We start from the raw sequence: 27,649 nt of genomic DNA, 5'->3' as shown, positions 1-27,649 counted from the left end.
CTTTGACAGAGAGAGTGCACCTGGCTAGGACAATACCTTGGACAACTACCAGCATCCACATCACCCACAGGGAATCCTCACGAATTTATCACGGCTCTCAGGCAACAAGATGCATAATGAGTTTACTACGGTGTCTCAATCCTCTTTGGAGACAATGCACAATAGTGCACAACTGCAAGCATAATGCACAACAATGACCCACCACAGGTGGTGTTACATTGTTACTTACCCAAACAAAACTGGACAGTTACACTATTTGAAGTTCTACCATCAATCAAAAAGAACGAACTACCCACCACACTGGGTCAATGGGAGGTGACGTTTGCAAGGTAGTCACAGAGCAATTCTTTTCACCTACTAACCCTACCTGAACCTGTGCTTGATTGGACCTGTGACGTCCGGATTTGAGAAAGAGCATGACAGAAACATATTTCAGATGTGTGCTAATGAATATTTACAATTTGGAGAAAAAACGTAATTGTTTTTGCATCAGTGTCAGTCTACATCAGTCATCTGTCTGCCTGGAAATTTGCAGTTCAAATTACAGCATTCTGCAGATCAAAGGGATGGCACAGACACGGATGGCACAGACACGTGAAAATACATACTGGATTGCTGACTAGCTTTATTTTCTTCCTTCCTCCTTTTTGCTCATCTGTTAACCTCTTCTCATACTGTAGGGAGAGTGTTGACAGACGTTGGGCCTGCAAAGATTAAAAGAGAAGAAAGAAAATCCATAAAATTTCTTTTCAAAGTTATTACCCACTTAATTTAGCCATTTCCAGAACTAAAGCTTGTTAACCCAAGTGAAACAAATCAACCTAAATTATTGCAACAGAGCCTGGGGCACTTACCTCTTTCTAGAAAGCAATCAGACACTGGACGCTTCAGAAAGAGGGACCAAAAGAGAGTAAATTAAAAACAAAGTTGGTCTTGAGGGTGCAGATTCCTGATGAAGCAAAGCTGGACTCAGGGCTAGCTGTTTCAGGGTGGGCCTGGCAGTGTACACATAGCTGTGTGTTCCTGATGCCTCACACGCCCCTCCACTTTCCTGCCTGGAAGTACTTCTCTTCTGAAGAAACCCTACGTCAGGGTTCTTGGGATACTAAGAAAAGAAGCCTAAGCAGTCTTGTAGAAAATATCAGGGCAGATGGGATAAGGTAGTATTAGAAACACTTGTGGTTTGACCAATTCTTAGTGCTCCCCATTCCCAGTAACAAATAATTGCACTTGTACTGCAGTGACAAGGAATATTGGTATATACCAAGCTCTAAAAGCTAAGTGAGTGGGCATAAGCAAGAGGAATGGAATTGCTTAATGGCAGTCTCCCCAACACTAGCACAAGCTTGTATCAACCACATTAAAAGCATTCATCTGAGCAACAGATAAAGCTGTGGGATAGCCCCATACTGCCAGCTGATTTCTACATACCTGTTGAGAAAACAGGTAATGTCAAGTGATTTATTTCTTTGCTCTTGCCCCACAAAACAATTTCTTAGTGAGTACGTGACTATCAGTGCAGTTACAGAATAGTGTTTGTTGTTCATTTGCGAGAGAAACCAGTGAAACACAACAGTATTCCTATACAACAGTATTCCTGTACTCCACTGCGGCTTCTAAATGTCTATTCAGATCATAAAGCTCTGGAGATAAACTAAATTAAACACACCTAAAACAACAAAAACAAACAAAGCCCCAAGTCAGCCAGCAATCTCAGATTTGACAGTTCGTAGAGCAAGTTGCTGATACTCAGAAATACAGACTTCAGTGCACTCATAATACTGCAAGGATAGTGAATTCCAGACAAATCTGACCAGGGTATGCTCACATTTAAATATATTTGAAGTGTCATGTAACGGAATGAAGAAGTGGAATGCAAGCTGCAAGTCAACCATGCATGATACATGCAGTAAGTCACAAAAAGCCCCAGAGACATCTTTTTAGTCTCAGACTGCACACAGGCTGCATTGTTAGTAGCATGATGCAGAAGAAATACTGTTTCCACGAAGCATATCTCAGAAGGAAAACTGGTCAAGGGAAATTGTTAAATCATTCTTTGAATGGAATCAGAGACTATTTCTTGTATTTTGATTTGAGATGACAAAGGCTTGTTTTCTTAGAGGGCGTTTTTCCCCTCCAGGAAATTGTTTCAGAATGACAGCAGCTTGATTTCCATACTTAAGGATACAGCATAACCATTTTTTTCCTTTATCAAGGTAATACAGACCCAACGATGGGCGGTGAATAAAGATATGAAAGAACACCAACCATGTTATCAGTCCAAATCCAGTGGTTAGTAAAATCAGCTCAACACAAGACTTGTAGAATGAAATCTGGCTCCCTCAGAGGCACTGCGTGTCTCAGCACCACACACCCCAGATCTCTGGTGCCAGCGGTCATCAATTTAGGTGCAGCACAGGATGACCCCCCCAGCCTTCTGCAAGTCACAGGTGAGTAGCAATGCAGTATCAGAAAGCAGACACGAGCTGACTCACTGCCAAGCCGTTAGCACCACCAATTTATGTGACTTGAGGAAATCCTGAACTAGACCAAAAGCAGTACAGCAGTGTTAATTTTACATTGTACCTCAGTGACCCTAGATATGTGTCAGGCTTTCCAAAGAATAAGTTCAGGTGTCCATACCTTGTGACGCCTAGGCTGCCCATGGGCGATGGATCTGATTTCTCATCAGCTGCACACAAGTAAATGTTCTCTGTTCCTGTTTGTTTCTCAAAGCTTGTACATTCCCCCTCTGTTTTGAACACATCCCTTAGGGCTTTTTAGATATTCCTTACAGCCTACACCTTCCCTTAAGCAAACTGCTTATGTATGCTGTTCTAGACATTTCTGGAGTCTAAAACCAGTCATCAGCCAAACCAAGTGTACAAGGCAGCAATTAACTACCCCTGCTGACAGTAGTCAGGCAATATAGAACTACCACAACAGCTGCAAACAGGGACTTTTGAGAAAGCAAGAACACAGCTCAGTCGGTGATGTATCAGAAACCCCAATCCAAGAGGAAAAAAATTGAACAGTGCAGACGTTTTCTTCATCTTACTTCAGTAATAGATTTCTCATTTTGAAAAGAAACTCCACAAGTCTGCAATACTCATTTTCTGAGACAAATAAAAGATCGTCATCTGAAAGTACAAGTACTCGTTCATAAACACACAACCCCTTTTTTTTTTTTTCAGTTCAGTATCTGGTCACACACCAAGTACTGACACAGATTTCACCCAGGTGGAACTGCATATTTACCAACCTCTTCTTTGAGGGCTCTTTGCTCTCCAGAGAGCATGGTTAACTTCCAGGAATCTACACGGTCAGCAGTTATGGAGCACAGTACAAGTGTGTACTTGTTGGTCCTTCAGTTGAATGTGGCAAGGAAACTGATTAAGCTTAATTATAAGAACTTACAGCTTCTAGTGCTGATTATATTGAATTTTTCTTAAAAGTGGGTTGAACTGGTACTTACATTAATACCAAATTCATTTTGCTTTAGAGCCCACAATTTTTACTTATAATTATTTTGTTACAGCAGCATGGTCATTACCTCTTCCTCTCCTGGCAAGCCACTTTCCTCCTCTGCAGCTTCACTGCTCTTCTCATGGCGCTCCAAGGCATCCAAGAGCCCAAGATGTTGCTTTCTAGGTGAGAACAATTTTTCTTCATATTCCATGCACAGGCTAGATGCTCCATCTCCACTTACTGGCATTACTGCATAACACGGATGACAAATAAACTTTTTCACGTTCTCTCTGACATTTTCTTTGATATAACAACGCCTCAAAATCTTATGTAGCAATTCACAGTTTGGTGTTACAGCTAATCGGTGCAACTGAAAACCCATACTGAAAGAAGGAAAGCAGCTTTTTTCCCCCTTTAACTACAATCACATATTCCAGCTTATATTTTGAGATGGGTCTACCAGTTGTGTGGATGACAGGTAAATTGTTCAGCAAGCTCATCTGACTTGCTCTGCAATTGCACAACAGGTGGATTCAACTTAAGGGAAGAAGCATAGGTGCAGTGTTGGAAATCGAGGGAGAAAAAGGTGGTGGCCAAGGTAATTCCTTTTCAATGACAATCTGCAGTCATATTTGGCTTGGATGTAATGTGAAATCTCACACTCAATCTCACAGTCATAACTGTTTTGAAACCACAGGTTTAAACACAACTTCATTGTTCTATTCAGAAACAGGGAGCAAAACAGTGTGGAACATTCTGAACGAATATCTGATGTGAGAAAGACTTTATTATTTTTGCATTAGCTTACCACGAATTTTGAAATACTGTTTTCCTTCAAGGCCAACACCCTCTTTCTATTTTCTTAGCCAGATCACTGTGTAAGAGTCATTTAAACAACAGGTTGGAAGGTCATATGAAACTCACTGTTAGTCAGAACAGTTCCCCAGTTTTTATTTTTAAAAGTATCTATGATACTCCAATAAACTCCTTCTCTTCTGCACGATGCCTACTCAGGGCACACCAGCCTCTCTGCTCTGTAGTTGCAATTGGTTCCCCTTTTTCCTAATGCCAAGCTATATCCCTTCTGATCAGATTTATACATTGGTCTTTGAGCCCTCCTTGCTTTGTCTCCCATTCCAGTTTCTAGTCCCTTGCTCCTCCTCTTCTTTTTTCTTCTGTTTGTCTTAAAACAACAACAAAAAAGTGCATTTGTGAGGACCCAAACCTACCTATTCTTTTCCTCTTCAAACTGGGAACATGGTCATCCAAGTTTTTGGCTTTTTCCAGGGAGAGGATCTGCTCTGATGAAGTAGATGGTGCCAGATCATTTTCACTCTGAGCACCAGCAGAGCCAGAAACGCATTGTGGCAGGGGTGGGGGCATCTGCAAGCAGTTTACAAAATGTTACAATAGGCAAAAGCTACTCTTCCACTCCACTTCCTTTGCAACCAAAAATCCCAGCAACAACCTGAAGGCATCCCATTTTTCCCAACAATCTTGCTGTCAAGACTTTTTAAGCATTCTGGTTTTATGTTTTTGATGACAGGATCAAATAACTACAAGGTGATGCACACAGATGAAGTATAGTAAGCAGGCTTAGTGCTAAGTGACTTGTAACAGAAAAGGGGTTGTGCCACTGCTGAAGAACAATTGCTTCTTAACACTACTCCTGTAACACGGCCCCTTCTGGCAACACACATTGGGTTGTAGTTTTTACATACCACGAGACTCCTGTTTATGATCGGAGAAGATCAACTCATCCAAAATCCTTAATCTGTAATTTATTATTTTGAACAACATTTCATTTGCCTAAAGCATCTTCCAGGAAATCATCCAAGTCTGTTGTGAAAATTTAAATGTTTATTTTAGTCGTAGTCTCCATTTGGGGAACAAAGAATTCCCTGTTCCGGCTTCCAGCCCATTTCTGGCTATGCCTTTCTCCAGTGCATTAGAAAGCCTTTTTACAAGGATCACTATTTATGTCAAGGAACTACTACTGAGAAGGAGAGCTTCTTAATGCTAAGAGAGAAATCATAATAGTTAAGATGACCCAATGATGAAGTGTAATAACTGCTGAGTTTGTCTCACTCTTTACACCAGTCAGCTTAGATCTAAATTTAAGGGTTGTCAGACCCTTAATTCTTTCACATATATGCCTTCTCCCAGTAGGTGAGAATTTTTTTTTATGCTAAAATCAGTTTTGGTATTTGTATGCCATTCAGTGAAGGCACTGTTTATTCAGGAGGGACTGGAAAAGGGAGGGTTTTTTTGTGATCTAACTTGATGAGTTGTGCAGCATGACCACATATCCTGTCACAGCTCATTCTTGGAGGAAGATAAGCCATACCTCCTTTCCCGTAAAGCTTCCAATGCAAGATGATGCCCCAAAGAAAGGTTGTTTAGCAGTAACAAGTGACTCCTTCACATATCTCATGTCTTAGAATTCCCAGTTTCCAACAGTAAAAAAAAAATAATGGATTTTTTGGTAAAGATACTTGCAATTTCTTGAGCAACACGGAAGAACATGGAGACACTTCTGACTGCATGCCCAAAGTTGTCATAAACATTCACATAAGGGCGGACCCATGAAGGCAGCTTGCTTCTTACATCGCTGGTTGTGAACCTGTGTAGGATTAGAAAAGGAGAGAATTATTTGCCAGATGGCCTAAATGAATTAAACAAATTCTAGATCATGGTCCAAAAGGACAAGAGAAGAGCAGTTCATATCTTTTGCCCATTAAGTCCTTAACCGTGCAACAGTAGTGCTGAACTGTGACATGCTCAGTATTCCCCGTCAGGCCTCAACATTGAAGGCTATCAATTGAAGAATTGTTGTTTCAGCAATATAATCTTTCCATATTTTCCTCCTCCTCCTCTCCAAAACTGTACTTCTGGTATCTGCCTTCTCAAATGAGAGATGGAGAAAACGTAAAACTTAAGTTGCAATCACATGATTTCCAGTAGCATGGGGTGAAATTCTAACTCTTGCCGTGAGAATTTTGTTTTTTCTTTCAAAAGACTTACAAACATAAATTCAGCAAGTTAGCTTGTTTTGCAGTAATACCATTAAGCTTTCTGCAGCTCCAAGACAGTATATTTTGTGAGCAGAAGATAACAAATAACTGAACTACTTTAAGAAAATAATCATCTTACCCATTAAATAAAATCATTTAATTACTTATGAACTGTAGCCTTCTCCGAAGAGTAACGTCAACACATTTACATACAATATACAAACACAAATTGGGATATAAAGATATTGACGTGTTTATGTTCCAGAGCCAAGATTTCACCTGTGGTCACACAGAAAAATAGCACCATAGTCCTGGCGATGTCTGATGACCCTGCCGATAGCCTGATTAACAGCCCGGGAAGCTTGCTGATTGTACCACTCACGCCCAGATAAATACTGCAATTGGTGGGAAAAAGAATTAACATTATTTACCAGGTGAAACATTCTCCATGATGTACAGTCATTATTTCTTTCTAAATCACTAAAAAAAAATATCAGTAAGATCTTCCCAGCAATCTCTAAAAGCCTAGGAAAGCCAAATACTTTGCCTCAAACATCACACCTGGCTTATGGGACACAGAAGACTCAACTAGTAATATACAACTCAAGGAGCTATTTAGAATATGATGCACTGAGAGCTTTTATACTACAACAGACTGACCATATTATTTAATACTTAAGAGCTATCTTGCAGGATAATATACTAGATTTATAATGCCATTCATTCTTATGCCTGAAGCAATACCAAAAAAATTAACCCACAAACAAACCAGCCAGCACAAGCAATTTTTCTTGCCCATCCTCTTTCTAGGTGAAACAATTCCCTCAGAAAGCTACACGGATGACGTACACGCAAAGACTTCAACTGAAATTTTAATTACACCGTTCTTTGGAGCCTCTGTTTGATTGCAACCGTGTCGGTGGAGACAGAATTTGAAACCCTTATCAGAAAAATGTGAATATGCTTGTGACAGACTCCCAGGGTTGTCTGACTGTTTTGATATTCATGGTTCCACAAGGCTGGGAGGATAAGAAAAGCCAAGTTCCACAGAGGGAGAAAGAAAGACACAACAAACCTACAAGTAGCCAACAGTTAAGAACTGCCCATTATTACCTGTGCACCCACACAGCTTCTTTTCATTTCATCCAGGAACTGCATCTTTAAAACAACTCTGGGCTCCATACAAGGAGGAAATGGAAGCCCAGTAATGATGACTCCTCGCCCATTTATGTCTGCGAAGTCCAAGCCTTCACTGGCCTGAAAAGAGTGTTTTTAATTACCAACGTGATTTGAATTGACATTTCAGAGATGTTCAGCAGTTACAGGCCCTTTCTCTCCATTACATTAAACTCCTAGCCAAGTGCAATGCATTAAGAATAGTTCAACCAGACGTTTTGCTTTTATTACCAGGACTTTAAACTTGGCTTTTTCCTCTAGGAAGCCCTGACAAATTATACCTCAGCCAATACCATTAAGGAATATGTCTTATTCCTGGATAAGCAGAACAGCTATATTCAGAAGATGTCTGAAATGTCACTCAATACATCTATTTAAACATTCCATACCCTGAATTGTTAACAAGATGGAATAAGAACATGGCTAACCTTCTTTGACATTAAAAATGAACAGAATCATTTCAAAGCAGAAATGGAAAGTTACCAGAAATCTGCTCAGAAACCAGCATATTCTAACTTCATATTCACCAGATGTGCTGCTTACATCTGTACAAGAAGTTGTCGTCACTCACGGCCTTGTGCATGCTTATGTCCCATGCTATGCTGGCAAACCAGTGAACAAAATCAGAGAATTGAACAGACAAAAATAATTTTTGGGAAAAAAAAAGTTTTTTCTTCAGCTGAATCATTTTCCCATCTCATTTACCATGCTGCATAAACAGCTGTGGTAGAGTATAGTATCATGGATGGATGGGGTAGAACGACCAACTCTAGTCTGCTTAAACCAGCACAATCAACAAGAAGAGAAAGCACAGCTCCAGATGGATGACAGTGCATGCTATCAGTTTTACCACATTCCCTAAACTAGTAAAAGAACTAGAGCAACTGTCCTAGAATCTCCTCTTTATAAAAAGGACTGGTTTTCTAGGTTTCTTTCAGGAAAGCGAGAACAGAAAAAGTTAGCTAAAACATACTGTCAACATAGAATCTGAGCAATAACATCAAAGGGAATCTTGAAGCAATGGCTGAGAAGGGAGCTAGTTTTAGGTAGCTTTTGACAACATGGCTCTTTTGGTTTATCTTCTCTGATATTTCCAAGTTTGAAGTCATACTATTAACTCTTTGTCTACAATAAACAAAATAGCCTATCCTTCAATTGTGCACTACTGAAAAGCATGATCTCTCCAAAGACTCCATTCCTCTGAGGGTGACATAGTATTGTTGGAAGGACAACAGAGTCCATTTACTAGAGTCCCAGCCAAAAAGAACAGTAGTTTTTCTTAACTGATCCAACAGCTACTTTGATGAAAAGGACTGAAGGTTCAAAAGATGTTGAGTCAAGTTTCTTTTGGTAGACAGCAGGCAGCAGCAAAAAGACTCTGGGAGTAATTTGTGACTTGGCAAATATTTCCACTCGTATCACAGATCAACTTACCAACACTGTTAAATGTAAATGAAAGGTCACCAAATATTCCCTGGGGACCTGAACATACTAAAAATCCCATCTTTAAAATTGAGCAATGCTTTTTAGTTGTCAGCAGTGTTGTTATAACATGATTGACTGCAGTTGTTTCTTCTAATCCTCCTCCTAAACTCCTGTTCTCATCTGATGAGTCAAGTTTTGCTGTGAGCAGCCAACAGGAAGCGTGTCGTGATGCTCATCCCCCTTAAAGAACTCAGAGGTGTATCCCTTTGATAAGAACAGGAAATAAAACATACATATACTTGACATAAATTTGGAAAGGCTTCAGGGCATCCCATTTCCCTTCTTTTTTTTTCCCACATATAACTACAGTCACATAACACAAATGTTCTTCTTAAATCCCAAATGATGTCCTGTCCACTACATAATCTGATCTCAGATAAAATAAATTCTCAATTACATTACCTTCCCCCGACATACTGCAAAAAAAGCAGCTCCGTTGGACTTAGGACAGACAATTTTATCATAGTATGCATCCATTACCTAAAAGATAAAGTAGTTTAAGTAAAAATGGTATTAACATTTGCATCTGCATAAATAGAAACCTGTACTAGGTAAACTTGACTTGTCCACCAAGATGTAAAATATGATTAATTTGGCTTAGTACCATTTTGTTTACTTTTACTAATTGCAAATATGAGAAGCCATTTGGTCATCAAAACCTTTATGTTACAGTCAAATCTAGACTACAGATAGGGATGCATAAAAGACTGGTATCGGATACTTCTGATGGGAAGGTAGACTATGGACTGCCCTGTGCTTCTACAAATCCCTGAATAAAATTGGCAGACAACAAATACAATTCAAGGATATTACTTACTCTTAGAGCCAAACAGAGCAGCTATCAATAAACAAGAATAAAGCAGGAAAAGCGTGGAATTTTCAATAATTTAGAAAGTTGGGACAGGATCTCAAATAATATTCAACAGAACATGATTCACTAGCAAGCAGAGACCACAAAAGCAGATAAACATTTTTTCCCTATGAAGAAACTGCATTTTAATAAAGTCAGCCTATAAAATTAATGTTGACCCTGAGGTTAGAGAGGTAAAATCCATAAACTACAGCAATCTAGGTCGAGAATCTCCTTTAACAGTTCACTAACAGGACAAAATACATGAGGTACCCTCAATACTGGTTCAGAGAAAAATCAGAACAAATCCTACCTACCATCTTCTGGTGCTACTCCTATTTTTGCGTTATGCTACATTGTTTAGTTGTGTGTCCATCTTTTTAGCAAAGGAAGTTGTCCAGAATGTTTTGTATTCTAGTGTTTCCAAACTAAACCACTTTTATTAAAAATTGTTTCTAAAGGTAAGAATTCAAAGTTAATTTTATGGAGCAAAGAAAATTCTCAGAAATTTGTCCCAACAGTAATAAATATCTGGTCTCTTTCTCTCTTTCTCTGGGGAGAGAGCCCTTGCACAAACATTAGTACCAATCTGGTACTTAAAAGCATCTTTAATCACACAGGTACTGCACAATTCGATAAACATCCAAATCATGACAAGGTGGGAGGAAATGGTCCACAAACCAACGATGCCAGCTACTGAAGTGACAGCTTTCTACTATGTCAATTACTCAATACATGTGCATGTTAGCTGCTGTTACACATCACTGGATTTCAAAGGAAGCCTGTACCCTGCACAATTAGGTGAAAGAGTAAAGGAAAGATGAATAGAAAAATTATAGTCCAAAGAAGCACTTGGAGCATTTTAATTTTATCCTAGGAACATGCAGTTAGCACCTAAGCACATGTTAGAGAAGGTATTTAAATATCATAATAGCTTGTGGAAACGTTACAGCTATGTAATGCAAATTACCAACCTCTGCAAAGCTTCCTTTATGCTTGGGTTCCACAAATATTGGCTTCACTTCCTCTATTCTTTTAGCAAAATCATGCTTCTGTTAAACAGATAATGAACATATTAGAAATGCTCATGTGAAAGGAGACGTATACCAGAAACGACCATGGGAAAGGAAATGGTCAGGGGCAGTCATCACAGATGTCTCTCACCATCTGTTCTGCTCTTGCCAAACATATGAGGAGATGGGTGCAGAAACACACAATTCTAATTCCAACTTGCAAGTTCCTAACACTGACTTCTCAGAGACCCACCCTGCGTTATGAATAAAACAATTCACTTTAAAAAAAATTGTTATTATGATACCTTTGTCCCAGCATTCACTTTTAAGGAGAAGGAGCATATAAAGCAGAACTTTTCTGTCAAATCTCACTAGAGACACTCAAGTCATGAACAAAGCTGTTACAAAAATCACAGTTGCAATGGCTACAAATTAAAAATAAAGAAAAAGATTCATCCTGGGATTTTTTTTTTCCTCTCAAAAGCTGAAACACTTGAACAAACTATAATTTGGAGGTTTAGTAAAAAGTAGCGTGGTGAAATTAAATGAACTCTGAGACCAGATCAGACAATGTACTAATGTATTACTCCTCCTTACTCGGACTTTTTACTTTCTGGATTTCATAATTACTTATTAACAAAGAATTTTTAATGAGCATAGTTAGCGTAAATACAAATGGTCTGAAGTGTGCAACTAAGTCACCTATAAACGGACAACAATTAACATACTCTCCAATATTCCAAGCTCTTATCCATGACAGGATATGATGGAAAGAACACCAACAGTCCATGAGGTACAACTCGCACAAGATTACCTGCAACAAGATAGGGAAACGTAGAGTTCAGAGCAGTTTTCTCCTGGAACAGAGAGCATAGGCTGTGCAAGAAAATTAGATCAACAACATGGCTTCTCTCCAAAATCTTTTCTGCTTTCTTGACATTAAATTTGGTGTATTAGAAGTTAATTTAAAAAAAATAATTTCAATAACCTTGTTGTCAAGGTATAAACTTCAGACTTTGTTGTTGCAAAAGTTAGTGTTACAGGTTTTCTAAAGTGTAGCGTTAACGGGATAAAACATGTTATGAGTACAACAAAAGCCTAGACAAAGAGATACAACATTCCCTGCTGTATTTTCAAATGCGACAGCAGGACCTATTTTCAGATCTTTAACATTTCAGATACCCTCCAATAATTTTCTAAAAATGCTGTACAACAGTCTGTTTCTGAAATCTACACACCTCACTTACCAATTGTTTTCCCCAGAGAAGATAAATAGTCCTCTGAAAACCTACAAACAAGAATAGTCAAGTACCATCATTGTATTTCCTCCTCTCCATTTTTTTTATGCAAATTAACCTCCTGATATTCATCTAAAATAGCACATCCATACTCCCAGTCACCCGTGCCAAACACACAGTATTAGTAATACCAGCTACATGACGCTATTACTATAAATCTTATCATTGGCACTGAAGATGATCTAAGCTTCAATATTATCAACATGTAACAAGCAGAAACATGCAGCCATATGAGTTTTATGATTAATACTAACGTTAGGAGTGAAAGTTCTGCCAGAAAAGTCTGTAGACGCTCTGAAGCCTGACTAACATTACAACTATTAAAAACAATTATTGGTGAACTAGGCGTGGTGAGGCTTGGGGGGCAAAAAGAGTGAATTTGGTTGCTATGGTTGTTGTTTACTGAGTGAATCACTTAATTTGATTGAAAATGTACTGCTCTACAATGAGTAGGATTTATCTGTTTCTTCCAGCGCTGACTAAAATGTCACCTGTTCCCTCATGCCTTTACGTTTCTTTCTTTTTAGTTCCATGTAGATCCGCATACTTTTTTTTTCCCAGGAAACTTAAATATGCAAGGAAAAAAACCCACAGATTTATGTTTGCAAGAGCTGTAAATACCAATAGCACTAGCTGTCAAGACACACCTAACACTGTGCATTCCCCAGCCATTCCTACTCAAGAGACAGTATCTTCAGCAAATTAAATGAAACGTTATGCTAAGATTCTGAAAATGAAAAGGACAGTCTGAGGGTTTTCCAGACTGCTGCTGCTTCTCTGTGAAAATCAGTTACAGTTGTTGAGTCCCTTTCCAATTCTGCGGAACGTTTGGGATTTTTCCCTTTTTTGCAGTAAAAACTTTTTTTAGATTCATTTTTGGATCTCTCTATACTGCTGAAAAAGAGCAAGTCAGGCCTGCAGCTGGCAAAATCACAGAATTCTCAGGCAGAGCTTTAGATATAATGTCGAAACTGAAAGAGATTTAAGAATGTGACAACTTAAAAAAAATAGGAAGAAAATTAAATGATAGAACACGTATATCATATGGAAGGAGCTATCCTCATTTCAAAGTACTATAGAAGGGTGACAACCCTAAACACAGTACTGGCTCAAAGGCCATGCCGCTCTTTAGTAACGTCAGAGCACAGAACCATCTGCTATGTACACCAAAGCACGAAACTACATCTTAAAATGATATGCTGAGATGCCAATGAGATCATTACATTATGGAAGAGAAGTCAATATACAATGAACTTATATGCTCTGGCATTCCTCGCTGGCAGCATTTTTATTTCTTTTATGGAAAAAGCAAAAGCTGCAGAAGAAGAAGCAGTTTATTATGAAGAAAAGAAAGACACGGACAAAGTGATGAAAGACCAGAGAAAAGAAAGAAAAAATGATGAAAATCTTGACAACGATTTGGATATGTTTTTCTTAAGAAGGCACTGCAGAGATGGAGACTGATCATGACAACAAACTTTAAATACAAAAATAGCTGTTGCAAAGGCCAGCCATTTTTCAAGTCAATTAAGCTTTCAGCAAATAAATTTAGCATGGGGCTCCATGTCAGCGAGTGTGGGCTGCTCCGCAACAGGAATGAAGGTGGTACCTGAGCATGATATGTAGGCATGCAGGGCAGGGGCCCTGCCAAACTAACAGAGCAAGGCAAGCAGGAAAGACTCAGATGGAGTAGTCAGGCTCAAGTCCAGATCATCAGGCAAAGTCATGGTGATGGGGAAGGTCCAAGGTCAAGCCAGGAATGGAAGTCCATAAACCAGGATCAGGTCCAATGACATTAAGTGTCACAGTCCAGTGGTGGTGAGGAAGGTCCACAGTGACAAGGACAAGGTCAGGAAGTCGATCAGCAAGTCAGGGTCAGATCAATGGGGCTGACAGCCAGGTGTGGTTATGACAGAGCTGGAGACATACTTCTACAGCAGTGTGGGCATGGACCGAAGGCCTTGGCCTGAACTTAAGTGGAACTCCTGAGCCCATGCTCCACTCCTGATCTGTGGGCGGAGGCCTCTCAAGGCTGAGCAGGGCCATTAAGGACTCTTAGTGCACTCTGTGCCCTGACACTCAATCCCTTCAAGCCTTCCACTTCTAAACTTGCTACAGTAGTGATTAAATGGTGTTGTTATTCAGCACAGTGCTTATCCAAGAAAACAACTACAGAGATCACTAATTTCACTAGAGTCTTCCTTCAAGGACCCAAAATGTAAGAACCATGACCCCAGTGAACTTGTATGTGGAATCCTGCTTTACCTCCTTTCATAAGTAGAAGTGAGCACGGCTCCATCAGGTCCTTTGGGAATGATTCCAACCCAGAGCTGGTGTTTATCAATAACATGAGGATTCTCCAAGCTAACAGGAAAAGGGCTGAAGAAACAGGAAAACAAGACCCAAGTCATACTCACTCTATGATTCCCTACTAGCTACCAGTCCAGAACACTCAGAAATCCTGAGATACAACAAAAAATGAGTTCAAATGATACATTTTCAGTACGGTAACTGTTTACACACCTAGGTACTTACATTTGCATTTCCATTGTAAATGAGGAGAGTGGGGAAAGAGTCCCACTGGTAAGGATAATCGTCCTGACTCCTTGTCGAACAAGATCATGCATGCTATATCCAGGACTGAAACACCAATAGCTTAAGGTCTTTCCTGTATCAAATAAAGAGAAAACACTAAGAAGCAAGCCTGTATAGAGGAAAAATCATGAATATGAATTAGTCATATTATAATTCATGACTAATTCTTAGGATATAGCACACAGCAGCATTTAAACTTCTAAAACTAAAGAGACCAGCATATGAAGCTAAAATTCCAGATGTATGTGTGCTTTGCTTTTGTCTTTTCAAATTTAATTATTATGGTAATTCAAAACAGTTTAAAAGGTCACTGCTCATTCACACCTTAAGTAGATTACATTTTAGTCAGAAGGTTGTTATAGAAAAGACAGAGCATCAGAACTTTCTGTCAGCAAATAACAGGCAGATTGAGTAGATAAAACTACTTCGTCCTCCATCCACTGATCCATTTTCTGCTGTCACTGACAACTGGAAGCAGAAGCATGGTAGAAGAACTGTAGAATACTGGGATAAAGGACAAATGACTGAAGTTACTCAAAAATACTTCCACCCCTGCACTTGGTTGAAAAGAAATCTTTCTCCGTCAGGAATTTCCAAAGGCTAAGAAGTTTTCACACAGTCTTTCCATTTTCTCACACCCAACTGCCAAACCCTTCAACTTTTGCTCAAATCTTTTGTGGGATACGGATATAGAAATATGTGCCACACTGAAAATCTGGCATACTATAAATTATCAACACAAAGGATATAAAGAAAAGCAGGTTAACCACACTACTGATTTCTCTCATTGCTCAGCTTACAGCTGTACAATTGGTGGCCTCGCTGAAAACTTAGCATCAGCTTTTCAGAGACATCCAAAAGAACCAGAAAAGGAAATGATCGCCTATGTCAAGAACAAGAGCAGACAAATGAAACATTAATCACGCAAAACAGAATCCAAAAGCTTAATTCAGTAAGAAATCTAGCATCCACATATCATGTGTGTGTCATTTAGATGTATACATGCTTCATCCAAAGACTCTCTTTCCAACAAGGGGCCGACAGTTTCAGGAAATCCCCAGTAATATGTCCCCAGTGAGTCACTTACTGCTTAGATTTACAAGGGAGAACATTTATTTTAAGCTAAAGCTTTATCCTTCCATCTCATTTGGGCAAATCCAGACAGATGTCTCCTCATTTCCAACCTGAACTTCCCCTGGTGCAACTTGAGGTCATTCCCTCTAGTCCTATCACTGGTTATCTTCCTTTCAGGTAGTTGTAGAGAGCAATAAGGTCTCCCCTGAGCCTCCTCTTCTCCAAGCCAAACAACCCCAGTTCCCTCAGCTGCTTCTCCTAAGTCTTGTGTTCCAGACCCTTCACCAGCTTCCTACCTCTTCTCTGGACACGCTCCAGGGCAGGAGCCAGGACAGGCCAGTAAGTATCTACACACAACAGGGTCACTCATGTCAGAAGCGTAAGAAATTCCAGCATAAAAGCAACTGGTATGGGATGGCCTAGAAGTGGCACCAACCACTCACATTTGCCTCACCAGCACTCGATTTGAAATATACTTCTCTGCAGCCCTGCACGATGACTGCCAGGCATCAATTCCCCAGTTCTTGGAGAAGCTGGAATTGTAGTACATTTTTCAGCCTGGTGCTCTACTATTACGTCTTCAAGGTTAACAACGTTAACCTGTTTTTAGAAGTCCCAATCACTAGCAGGAAGCTTGGGTGCTACACAAGGTAGATCTCTGCAGCAGCTTGTTCCATTCCTGGTACAAGGACAGTTAATCCAGGGATAAATGGTTTGCTAGTAGTTTACGACATGATGATTTATAGCAAACCAAAAGTAAAAGCATTTTATTTTAACGTACATGCAGCAGTTCAGTGGCATCCGTACGCAGGATGGGTAGCTAGGGCAGAAATGTTACCAGCTATCCCAAGCTATGTCATTTCCCCTCATCAGTCACAATTTATAGAGAATTATGACCAAGTGAATCATTTCTATAAAATCCTTTAAAAAGAGCTGTTCTAAAGAGTTTTGCAGCATTCCTATAGAGTCTGCTACACCACTACAGGGAAACTGGAGATCTGATCAGTCCTCAATGGCCTCTGTACATAATGCAAGTCTCAACACAGCGCTAGCCTGTTGCATATGTATTTGTGAATATTGTTTGGATTTGAAAAGCAGACATATCCATATGTGCTTGCTAGATTACAGAAGAACTGTGTCACTGCTTTGTATCATTTCTGATCGAAAATCCTCCAGATTATGCATTAAGCCTAGTGTTTCTGTTAGCCCTTCCCTGCACACATACTTAGAAAAATCTACTTAAAATTATTCCTGTAACTTGAAACTCTGATTGAGCAATACCTCAGGAAAATAGTATCTGCAGATTACCAAACACCACGTTTCTCTGTTCAGAACAGTGAAGGGAGCACTTACGTTGTGGAAACACTTATGGGGACATTATGTGGAAGAAAAAAAATCTGGAAAAATCATTCTTTGAAAAAAGTCACTTTTGCCCTTAAGAAAGGACTTCTGTGAAATAAATACATACGTTCTCAAGAGCATTTCATTGAATAATTAAGTAGATAGTTATGAGGCAAGGTATTTACAAAGGTCTTTGGAGAGTATTCTGTTAAAGAAGGCTTAGGCAAAAAGATCTGCGTCTCTCTTCTTTAATCAGAAAATATTTATGAAATGGTTTATGAATGTTTTCCAGCCAACTATCTATTAACAAAAAATAAAAATAAATAAATAAATAAATAAACACAAAACAAAACACAAAGCTCTTTGCTACAGAGCTTCAGAATAAGCCAACCAACTATAGCTCCTCCACTATATTTGATCAATTTCAACAGAGAACTTTCAACAATTAAGAACTTTCAGTGAATTTACTCGTATAAAACCTTTGGCACACATTTTCAGTACCATATCTATACATCAATCTTCTTGTAAAAAGGTAGTTACAGCCTTAGCAATACTAATTTTGCATTTAACACAACACAGTAATAGAGAGAAATATAGCTCATATGAGGGTCTCAGAACGTTTCCTAAACTTCAATGTCAATCCTCAAGGATTTCCTATTCTTACGATGGTCTGAAGACCTTCTTTACACCCATACAATCAGCTGTTCTATAATGAAGATGATTTTCTTTCATTGGAATAACTGTACTAGAAGAACTCCAACGCAAAGTGCACACAGCAGCACTGGTAAAAGCATATTTTATATTGAGATTGCTTATGTCACCTTGCCTTTAGAAGTAACCACACAAGTGAAAAGCGCCTCCTAGAGTCATCATATCCACCGCGGAGCTGTACTTAGAAAATTGGAAAGAAACATGCTGAAGCAATTCTAAAACTCTTTAAACTTATCAAAGTCTCAAAGCCTTAAAAATCTACCCTGCTCTAGAGAGAGCTCCAGGACAACACGAATGCCCCATGCCTCCTTCTATTACAGCAAATGACTAAAATGCAGATCGGGATGTCATCAATTGCTTTCCCTTATTTGAATCAAAAGGAGCAGTTGAGTAGAATTCAATGCAGCTTTTGTGTAAGCCTGCCAGAGTACGAGTCCTATACCTTGTTTTTTTGCAGCTGACGAATCCCAGACATTTGTCTTCTGCTTCTTCTGATTACCGTTATCCAGATGAATGTGTACCTGAAGGAAAATAACAGTGACGCTCCTAGAGACTGCTGCAAAAACGAACTTGCACTTCATCCCTCAAAAAAGCTAGGTTACGTTAAGGTAAGGTTAAGTTAAGGTTAGTTAATGTAATTAATGTCATTTTATACTACTAATAAGGTTATATAACTTCCTATCCATCTTTCATGTTTTGTTTCTAGTCTGTCATAATGCACCTGACAAGGAGCAAAGAAGCCTATCACCACTTAAACAGCCATTTTCAGTCAGTTTATGGAAGCAGTATGTCATGGGCTGCCCTGAACAAAAATAAACACCACAATTACTTGGGTATTGTCTACCAGATTGTAACTTGTAAGCTAGAAAAAGTATTGTTGCACTAGAAAGACTTCCTTTATCTGACAACAAGAACAGCCTTAAGTCTTCAACTTAATATGAAATTTACTTTTGACTTAAAACAAGATCTGTTCCTAAAACTCATTATAGCACCACAGTTGATGAGTCCCAAACTGTATCTAAATAAGGACTTTGGGTTTGGTTTTTCTGAATGGCTGTACTGTACTTGGTTGGTATTAGGTTAAAGTAAAATAATTTTTCAAACTCTGATTGTTTTTACTGAGAGAAGAGGAGGAAATTTCACTCAAGCCTTATGAAGAACTCCTTCACAAATGGTACTGCAAAATATGAGTCAGCCAAGAGATCAGTTTGCTGGCAGAATACACTAATTCTTGCATAATACGCAGTATCAACATTTTAATAATTCACATTTTCTGCACTTTTCTTATTTCATTTTAGATAAAACAAAAAAGTTTATTTAAAAATTGCTGTGTAGATCCCCTTTTTCCATAGGGCCTAAACTAACCACATTTCCTTTGTTGTTTTTTTTTCTGGAAGAACTTGCATACCCCCCTTATAGCCAACACCATAATTTGCAATACTATCCGCATCCTTCTCAGTTTGAATACACTAAGCACAAGCATGAAATGCCACTACGGAAAAATGCAGGAGTCACAAAGCTTTCCATACCTTATAGTATTTGGATATCGACTGAGGTGGCACAAAACTTGTTGTGCCTTCTGGAGGACTGATGTTGAATACTGTCTGGAAAATGGACATAAAGAAACAGAACTTTTAACAACGGTTGCCAACAAAATCCCTAACATATTTTTGTACCAAGAAGTATCTCCAGAAAAATCACTGTAGGGATAACTGTAACTATATCTCCTTGCTTCTGTTACTTAATAAAAGCGGAAAATGTTGAATACATTTTTACAGGCAATTTCTGCTACCCACTTAACTTTCTCATTACCACAAAAAATACAAGCCAGTATCTAAATATATTCAAACCATACAAATGACAGTATTATTATTCACACTGTACTTGAGTTCTGGCTGTTGATGAACATAACCACATTGCATACTCAAGAGATTACAGAGTCACAACCATGTGTAAAAGAACTTTTAGAATCCCCTCAGTTGAAAATTTCAGTCATGATACCCTACGTTAATCATACTCTGCCTAGAGAAAAATCAAGTGGTAAGCATATTTATTTGTCCATATTTTAAATGAAAAAAAGTCTAACAGAACAGAATTATGCTTGTTATCTTTTCCTGTACATGATGTCTTATGACTAAGGATGATGATCTTTCAAACATACGGCATTTCATGAAAACAGCTGTGTTTCTCAAATATTTATAACTTCTGTTAATTTTTCTAAACAAAATTTCTTCAGACATCTAAAAGGAATTATCCAAGCTCACAAAAATATTAGCTAGTTACAATAAGAATGATGTTCTCCACTAGTCAGAAAAAAAAAAAAAAAACAGAATTCCTGGAAAAATAAGCTTCTAAAATATAGCCAAAGACAGTATTTACAATAACAATTTTAGTAAGTATTCTTTTAAAAGAAAAATCATTTTTAAATAAATAAAAAAATAATAATTTTTTAAAAAGCTGGTACTAAGTTAACTGTTGAAGTCAGAGCTCTGTAAGAAGAAAGTGCTGTTTTACCAAGCAAGACACTGACTGTAACCTAGTCATATTTGGTAATTTGTTATCCTGAGATATTTTTATGTGGCAGATAATTTGCAGTAACTGTCCATGTGCATGTTCTCAGCAGTAGATGAAAAGAGATCTTAGCTTTCATCGAAAGACCTCCAGTGACTCAGGCAGCGACAGATTTCAGGCTCTAGAATTACCGAATTGCAGGAATACAGTGAACTGTATCCCAAATGTCAGCAGATTTTCTAATATGTAACGGTATAGCTAAAATGCTATTTGAACATTAAGTTCTTTAAACTTTATTATTCAAGAATGACTCAGAAACATCAGAGCTTTGATCAACTTCAGAGGAAAGCTAGAAATTGAACGTCAAGCCACTGGTCCATTGCACCTTCTCATTTTATGTGAAAAACTGGGCCCATAATTGATATTTTGTAACTGCACAATAGTGAGAGTATTGACAGCACCAGACGTGTACCCGCACGCTTCGAACATTCAGTTCCTGTGGCACTGAAAGGAGTTTTATTTTACTGATCCTTTAATTTAATAATTAAGTGGGAGAAAAAAAAACAATTTTTGTTTGCTTTTTTACCTTAGCCTGTCTTGATCTTTTACAAGATCTCACATTCCCAAACACTGCTGCTCAAGCGTGCGCTGCTCAATAATACAGCTCCACCTGGTGGTGGCTAAAACCAGATAAATTTAACAACTCCAAAAAGGGACAACAAAACTACAAAAAAAAAAAACTGGGTAAAAATCAAAGTAGATCATCTCATTAGGCAGCAACTAAAAACCTGTACACTTCCATCAATGCTCAAGTATATGCATAATCACGAATAAGATTGATCCCTTTAATGGTATCGCACTTTTTTTAAACCAACTCCTCCATCTTTCAGGCTTATGTAGCTGCAACGTTAGTTATTTACCTGGATAATATCTGAAAGCTTATGCAGTCCAGATGTATTGACAAATACCCCAGTACCTACAGAGAAGAACACCATGATCACTTTTAACACACAAATATACGGTACGGATATATACAAATGCGTGCATCTAAACAGCACAGCACCCTGTGAACACAACTTGAAAATACTATCTGAAGCAAATAAATTATTTCAAGTTTTTCATCATTATTCCAGATGCAAGAAGAAACATAAAACTGGCATTCCAAAGTAAGTTTCATGTTTCTTCCACATTAGGAAGCTAAACTCGGTTTCTTAAAATTCTGTTGAGTGAACGGACTTAAATTTCCCAAAAAAAAAGGACCTAGCAGCCAAACTTAATAAAATGACAGAGGTCCTCAGAGTCAGATTTTAGTTTTTAAGAGTTTTATAATTTAAATACAACGATGACTTTATCCTCTTCCCCCCAAACAATACAAGCTTCCAATTACTTAAATTAGAGAGAAAAGTCCAAGTGAAATGACTAACAAATTTACACTTACGGCTTGAAAGAAACTGTAAAATCTGCTCTAGTGACTCCAGGAGTGAGGATTTGGTCTGGAATGTTATTTGGGCCTTCGCAAACAGATCAAAGATGTAGCTGCAATTTAGAAAGAAAAAAAGCTCAAATCAGTAAACATCGTAAATAATCACACGGACACAATTACTATTCTTTTACAGCAAGAACAATTTCACCATCTAGTAGCAAAACATGTTCTTGTCTCTCTGTAAAAATGAAAAAAATATGGGAATGTAAATAAGTATTTGGTCATAAAGATAGCAGATAACATGGACGTGACAGAAGGCATACTGATCACATCCTTTACATTTTTCATGATTTATTTACAACACGCGTATTAATTATCTAATTAATTAACTATAATACATTAAATTAGAAAAAGTTTTACATGCAATCTCTATGGTTTCTTTACAGCGTACAACATGCATTAGTTTAGAAGCGGACTTACAGAGCTCTGGGATACCTCAAATCAAACGACTGCAGCATTAGTACCTCAGCTTAAATTATAATGTCAAATTTGAAAGAAATAGTGAGAAGCTTCTTCCAGTTCAGAATACCTAGGGGCACACTCAGCATAGAATTTTCCACTCTTAGAGAAGGGAGTTCCATCACAAACAATTGCTGCAGAAAGATGATTTAAGAAAACCCAGACCCTTAAATAAACATTATTCCCAGAAATTAGAATATTACTACCAATCCTAACACCTGCTGATACTATTCATATACTCACTGTTTGTCCCATTGCAGGTTTGCCATGTAAATACAAAGAACTAATTTCACAGGCTAGAAGCTCACACTAGACTCAAGTTTAATCTGTGTTTAGAATTTATTGTTCTTTTAACATGCAAACATATTACTGAGATGAAATTACCTTCCACCTTTGGTGACTCCATTTTTATTTGGTGGCAACTCCACTTCATCAATAGCACTTTCCAGCTGAAGAAGAATTTCTTTGAAGGAACCAAAAGAGAAAAAATTTAGGGTTCATGAACTCACTTTGGGGACTCATCTGAACCCCATTTTTCAATCAGACTTTATTACATAAGTTAGTGGCTCCCTCTACTGAAACAAGTGAGAACTGCCTTAAAGACAGCAATCTAGCTGTTTTCTTGATCCTGTAAACAAATCAAGATGATTAAGAACAATTTCCTAGATATCAGGTCTAAATATTTTATAAAACTTTAACAAGTTCCTATGACCTCAACTCTCAGATTGCCTGTGATACTCATAAGATACAGTTGTAAGCTACATTTTAAATTCTTCTCCATAGATGGGGAAAGTTGTTCGTGGAAATGCTTTGCAAACATTAGATATCTCAAGCCCTCACTATGATTGCTACGTAGCATCACATTCTTACAGCAAAAGAATGCAACTAATATATTGCCAGCACATTGACAAGATTAGAAAATAAGGGAACTTCTGGCAAAGAACGGAGCGATGCCCTCATCTGGCAATGCTCTCACCTTCAGGGGAAGTAACTGCAACTAAACATTCCACAAAATGCTCAGAAAAAAAAGACACAACTTAAAACTTACGTGAATTTCTCAGTTATGTGCAGACGTCAACAGAAATGCTACATGAACCTGATTTATAGTTGTTGGCCAAATTGCCTTTTGAAATTGTTTCAACAATTTTTAACAACACACACAAAAAGGAAACTTACTTTTTATCTTTGCTAGATCTTCAAGTTCCATGTTCAGCCCTGGTGAAGAAATGAAAGATTTCAAAAAGGATGTTTCATGCCTGTTTCATTCCTAGTTTCTTTTAGCCTTTTCAAAAATGATGGATATGAAGTCTAGGTCTGTGCATACAGAAAGACATCTTCTGTATTCCACTCACTGCTCTCTTTCTCATGAAAGACCCCTTACATCACATTGGTTTAGCCAAAGCTTTACCTGTTTGTCTGACATTAGTAATGAACAATAATTTATCTACTACTGAGAGTCAGTTTTCCAGAAACTTCTAGTTATTTTCTAGTTCTACTTCCCAGTGAAACAGTTTTTGTTGTTGTCAACACACCTGAATTGTCCACCTCCATACTGAACTCGGCATTTACTTCTTTCTGCTGAATTGCTTTGGCTTGTTCTTCCAGTAGTATATTTAAAGTATCAATTGCTGAAGCCAAATCGTAGGCTGTCAAGTCAAAAGAAGATGACTCTTCACACAACTTCTCCTAAAATATCAAGGAATGGAAGCATTATTTGGAGTGCACAATGTGCTATTTGCTCAGGCAATTTCAAAGATAAATAGATCATAGATGACCAGACTTGACTTCCTTTCTGATCTCCAGCTCAGGCCAGAGGACATTTTCAAAAACCTGAAGACTTTGATTACTACTAAGCATCCTTTTTGCCAAACGCTTTTCCCTTTTCTGCATTACCGGTAGTTGGATATCTTCCATCTAGCAGCAAATCAGCGCCATCAAAATCACTTTTAGTTTTAATAGGCCTTTGTGTCCTTAATGTTGCTGCTTATAGATTTTTCTTGACATCCTTTAATGTCAAGTTTTGAGCCAACAAAGAGGAAGGTCTCATAAGGCAGCACTTTTTTTTTTTGTCTTCAGGACTGAAGACTTGGCAATATGACAAGAGTCATGTTTGTCATCTACTGCACTTGGACAACTGATGTGGTTGAGCTTTAAGAACGAGCTTCCATGTTTTCTTACACCGTCAAGAACTCTTTAAACAAGAAAATGAGCACCCGTATAAATTGGGAGATCTACCCTTCAGGAAAACACTACCACCTTGTAGAAAATCACAGTAGTGTCAAAAGACTGTTAATTAAACTAGAAAGCTGTAACTGTAATGGAAACAAAAAATATTCAAGATAATTGGCGTTAACAACAGAAATAGCCGGGTACGGATTTTACAGACTATTTGTAATACAGCAGTGGTCTGTTTTTCTTTTTTGGATGAAGCTTGAAAAATGGTAACAGAGCAGAAACAACTTACCACATTGTGAGCTTCATCAAGTATTACCACGGTCCCCTTCAGGTCTAAGTTGTGCGCTCTTCGGCTCTGAAGATGAGAAAGAGAATGACGGAATGGAAATAAAGGCCACAGAGAAATACGGATTTGATTAACTAAGAAAATAGCTCAAGGTATAGATTTGTTTTTTGTTTTGTTTTGTTTGAGAAAACAGCAAATAATTGCTGTGGCTACCTATTATATAAACCACAGAACCGCTTAATACAGAAATTAAGGTGATAAAATGCATCACAAAAGTTCACAGAGGTTAAAACTGAGATTGTAATAAAGAACAAAACATTTGTGCAATACACTTGCTTGCTATGCATCCATTCTTCACAGCTTATCCACTAAAAGCCAATGTGAAATAAATATATGAAAAAAATCACATTTTAATACAAAGATATATGTTACCTTTGAGTCTAGTAAATAGTTGTAAGGCATAAAAATAATATCCGCCTGCTGCTTCAGGCTTCGAGAGAGATAATAAGGACAAGCTCTGTTTAAAAAAAAAAAAAAGGAAAAAAAAAGTAGCACAAGTTATTGGGTAATACTTCCAGAAATATTAGAGTGCATCCAACATTCCTGTACTATGTTTCATGCTCTCAGTGATTTCTAATCAGCTTCTACAGGAACTGAAACTGGCATGTTTGATTTTAGGGCACATGATTAGCTCTACTCATACAACATAAGTAAAAAGAAGCATAGAAAATAATGCCTAGTTGTGCATACAGAACTACAAACTCGGAAAAACAAAGAGAATAAAAAGAAATTAAAGGAGAAAGAGTGGCATTCATTACTCCATTATCCTTTCAACCCTTAAAGCTAAAAGTAAATGCTGGACTGGATTATTTTATCTCAACAAGTCAGTCACCCCATCCTCTTAAATCTGAAAGACAATTGCAATATTCATCATATCAGATAATATTGACAGCCTCTACTCAAACAAGAATTAAAATACTGGTGATCCTGATGCTGATCTGACTCAGTCTTTACAGAAGTAAGAATTGAAATAAACTGCTGTGTGATGAAAACGGCTCTGATGTAGATAGGATTTTGTTGGAAGCTGTCTCTGTGCAACGTATTTATCCGCTTCACTTTGCTCTTATTGTTGCTCTGCTACTTTAGTGTATGTCCAATTAATACCAAGGTATTTATAAAACTAAGCCGATGAATAGTTTTCACCAATGAGGAGAAAAATCAGAGGGGAACATTTACCTATGCTTGTTTCCATTTTTAATCAAGTCTTCAATATCCATGATCGAATTGACCAGTTCTTTCTCTGTACTCTTTTCTGTGAAAAGTTGTAACATTACGACCACAAACTTAAGTAAAGATCATAGAATATCCTGAGTTGGAAGGGACCCACAAGGATCCACGCAGGCCCACCCAATAAAATAAATAAATAAATAAATAATCATGTCTGAGTGTCCAAACACTTCTTGAACTCCAATAGTCTTGCTGCCATGACCACTTCCCTGGGGAGCCTGTTCCAGTGCCCAACCACCCTCTCAGTGAAGAACCTTTTTCTTTACATGACAATATCACGCAAATATTTGTTGTTACCTGTCACCACACTCATCCACTTCTTACTATTTGGTTCTTGAAAGACATCAACGCAGAGCAAAACTCACACACATATGCATATCACACACAAATGCAGACTATGCCAGCTCTTTCAAACTTCTCTACCTGTCTAGCAAATAAATCCCTCCCAAAAAATAGCGCTTTATCTCCACACCCAAACTTACCTTCTACATTGTTATAAAAATGACAAGAACGAGTCATCACTTTCATTCGGCACATATAGATCTGTAAAAAATCGCATATTTTATACAACAGTAGCACAGCTTGCCAAGTGTTGAAAAGCAACTTAAGGGGTGAAGAGTTATTGGTTTTCTGTAATACCAGCTAATAAATATATGCTAATCACAATTCTTTAGTTTTAAAAACATGAATCCCTCTATTCCCCTTAAAAGTTACACTCTTTTTTTATGTGGCACAGAACACTCACATGCTTGCATGGAGTTTGGTTATATTTTGCCGCAAATATTTTTCAAGAGAGTAGTTTTTGATATTACTCATAAAAATAACAAGCAAACCAATCACTGAAGCATTATTTTGAAATTGTTATTGCCACTGAAAAACACTTAAGTGGTAGACCAGACAGTAAATTGCAAACTATTAATCATCTCTCGTGTTCTATACAATCACATCCTCCTCTGGATGGAAAATGTTACCAAAAATGCAGAATTAAATTTTGCACTAATTAAAATAGATATGGCAAGTTCCTCCAAATACATGAAAAACAACTAGTACCTTTCACTACAGCCTAATAATAAAAATAATGTAATAAAAGAATGTCAAAGTTGTGAATTACACACTTTATGTCAATAAATAAATTAAAAAAGAAAAAATATTGCGTGTTCTTATTATGCTTATTTTCACCTGCACGTGGTTGCTCTCTTGTCGTTTCACTTCACTATTGATGCAAAGCTGCTCTCTGGAACCCAAAACACATATCTTTGGCCTGTTCAAACAGAATACACAAAACTGATGTTAAAAATAAAGCAAGAAAGAAGAACACAGTTGTACATGCCTAGGCTGGGTTTAATATCTCAAATGTGAAAAGTTCACGAGAAATAGATGAGCAATAAAACAAGGGTCAGAATCAGAATCAATAAGAGCATGT

At 37.8% G+C, this 27,649-nt stretch overlaps 1 protein-coding gene across 5 annotated transcripts in view; it reads right to left on the bottom strand.

The window, feature by feature from the left end:
* RTEL1 (regulator of telomere elongation helicase 1) overlaps positions 1-27,649 on the bottom strand; it is a 44,022-nt gene that overhangs the window by 13,535 nt on the left and 2,838 nt on the right. For 4 of the 5 annotated variants that reach the window (XR_014572940.1, XM_083801071.1, XM_083801073.1 and 1 more), the window contains exons 5-28: positions 27,406-27,487; positions 26,709-26,769; positions 26,176-26,251; positions 25,372-25,456; positions 24,943-25,008; positions 24,011-24,164; positions 23,655-23,693; positions 22,863-22,941; positions 21,975-22,072; positions 21,457-21,512; positions 19,555-19,629; positions 18,468-18,546; positions 14,840-14,972; positions 14,570-14,683; positions 12,254-12,294; positions 11,735-11,820; positions 10,968-11,045; positions 9,546-9,623; positions 7,596-7,739; positions 6,762-6,877; positions 5,968-6,091; positions 4,698-4,851; positions 3,554-3,717; positions 609-704 (exon numbers count right to left, since the gene is read on the bottom strand). Coding sequence is in view for 4 of the 5 variants with exons in the window: in XM_083801071.1 (XP_083657197.1) it covers positions 609-704; positions 3,554-3,717; positions 4,698-4,851; positions 5,968-6,091; positions 6,762-6,877; positions 7,596-7,739; positions 9,546-9,623; positions 10,968-11,045; positions 11,735-11,820; positions 12,254-12,294; positions 14,570-14,683; positions 14,840-14,972; positions 18,468-18,546; positions 19,555-19,629; positions 21,457-21,512; positions 21,975-22,072; positions 22,863-22,941; positions 23,655-23,693; positions 24,011-24,164; positions 24,943-25,008; positions 25,372-25,456; positions 26,176-26,251; positions 26,709-26,769; positions 27,406-27,487 (2,278 nt within the window). In the remaining variant the exon portion in view is untranslated. Of the gene's footprint in view, positions 1-608; positions 705-3,553; positions 3,718-4,697; positions 4,852-5,967; positions 6,092-6,761; positions 6,878-7,595; positions 7,740-9,545; positions 9,624-10,967; positions 11,046-11,734; positions 11,821-12,253; positions 12,295-14,569; positions 14,684-14,839; positions 14,973-18,467; positions 18,547-19,554; positions 19,630-21,456; positions 21,513-21,974; positions 22,073-22,862; positions 22,942-23,654; positions 23,694-24,010; positions 24,165-24,942; positions 25,009-25,371; positions 25,457-26,175; positions 26,252-26,708; positions 26,770-27,405; positions 27,488-27,649 lie in introns of those variants that run through there. The other variant, XM_083801074.1, reaches the window with a different exon arrangement.

Source organism: Anser anser (assembly GCF_964211835.1).
Source record: "Anser anser genome assembly, chromosome: 16".
In the NCBI taxonomy this organism is placed as follows: domain Eukaryota; kingdom Metazoa; phylum Chordata; class Aves; order Anseriformes; family Anatidae; genus Anser; species Anser anser.
This window is presented reverse-complemented; position numbering and strand designations above follow the sequence as displayed.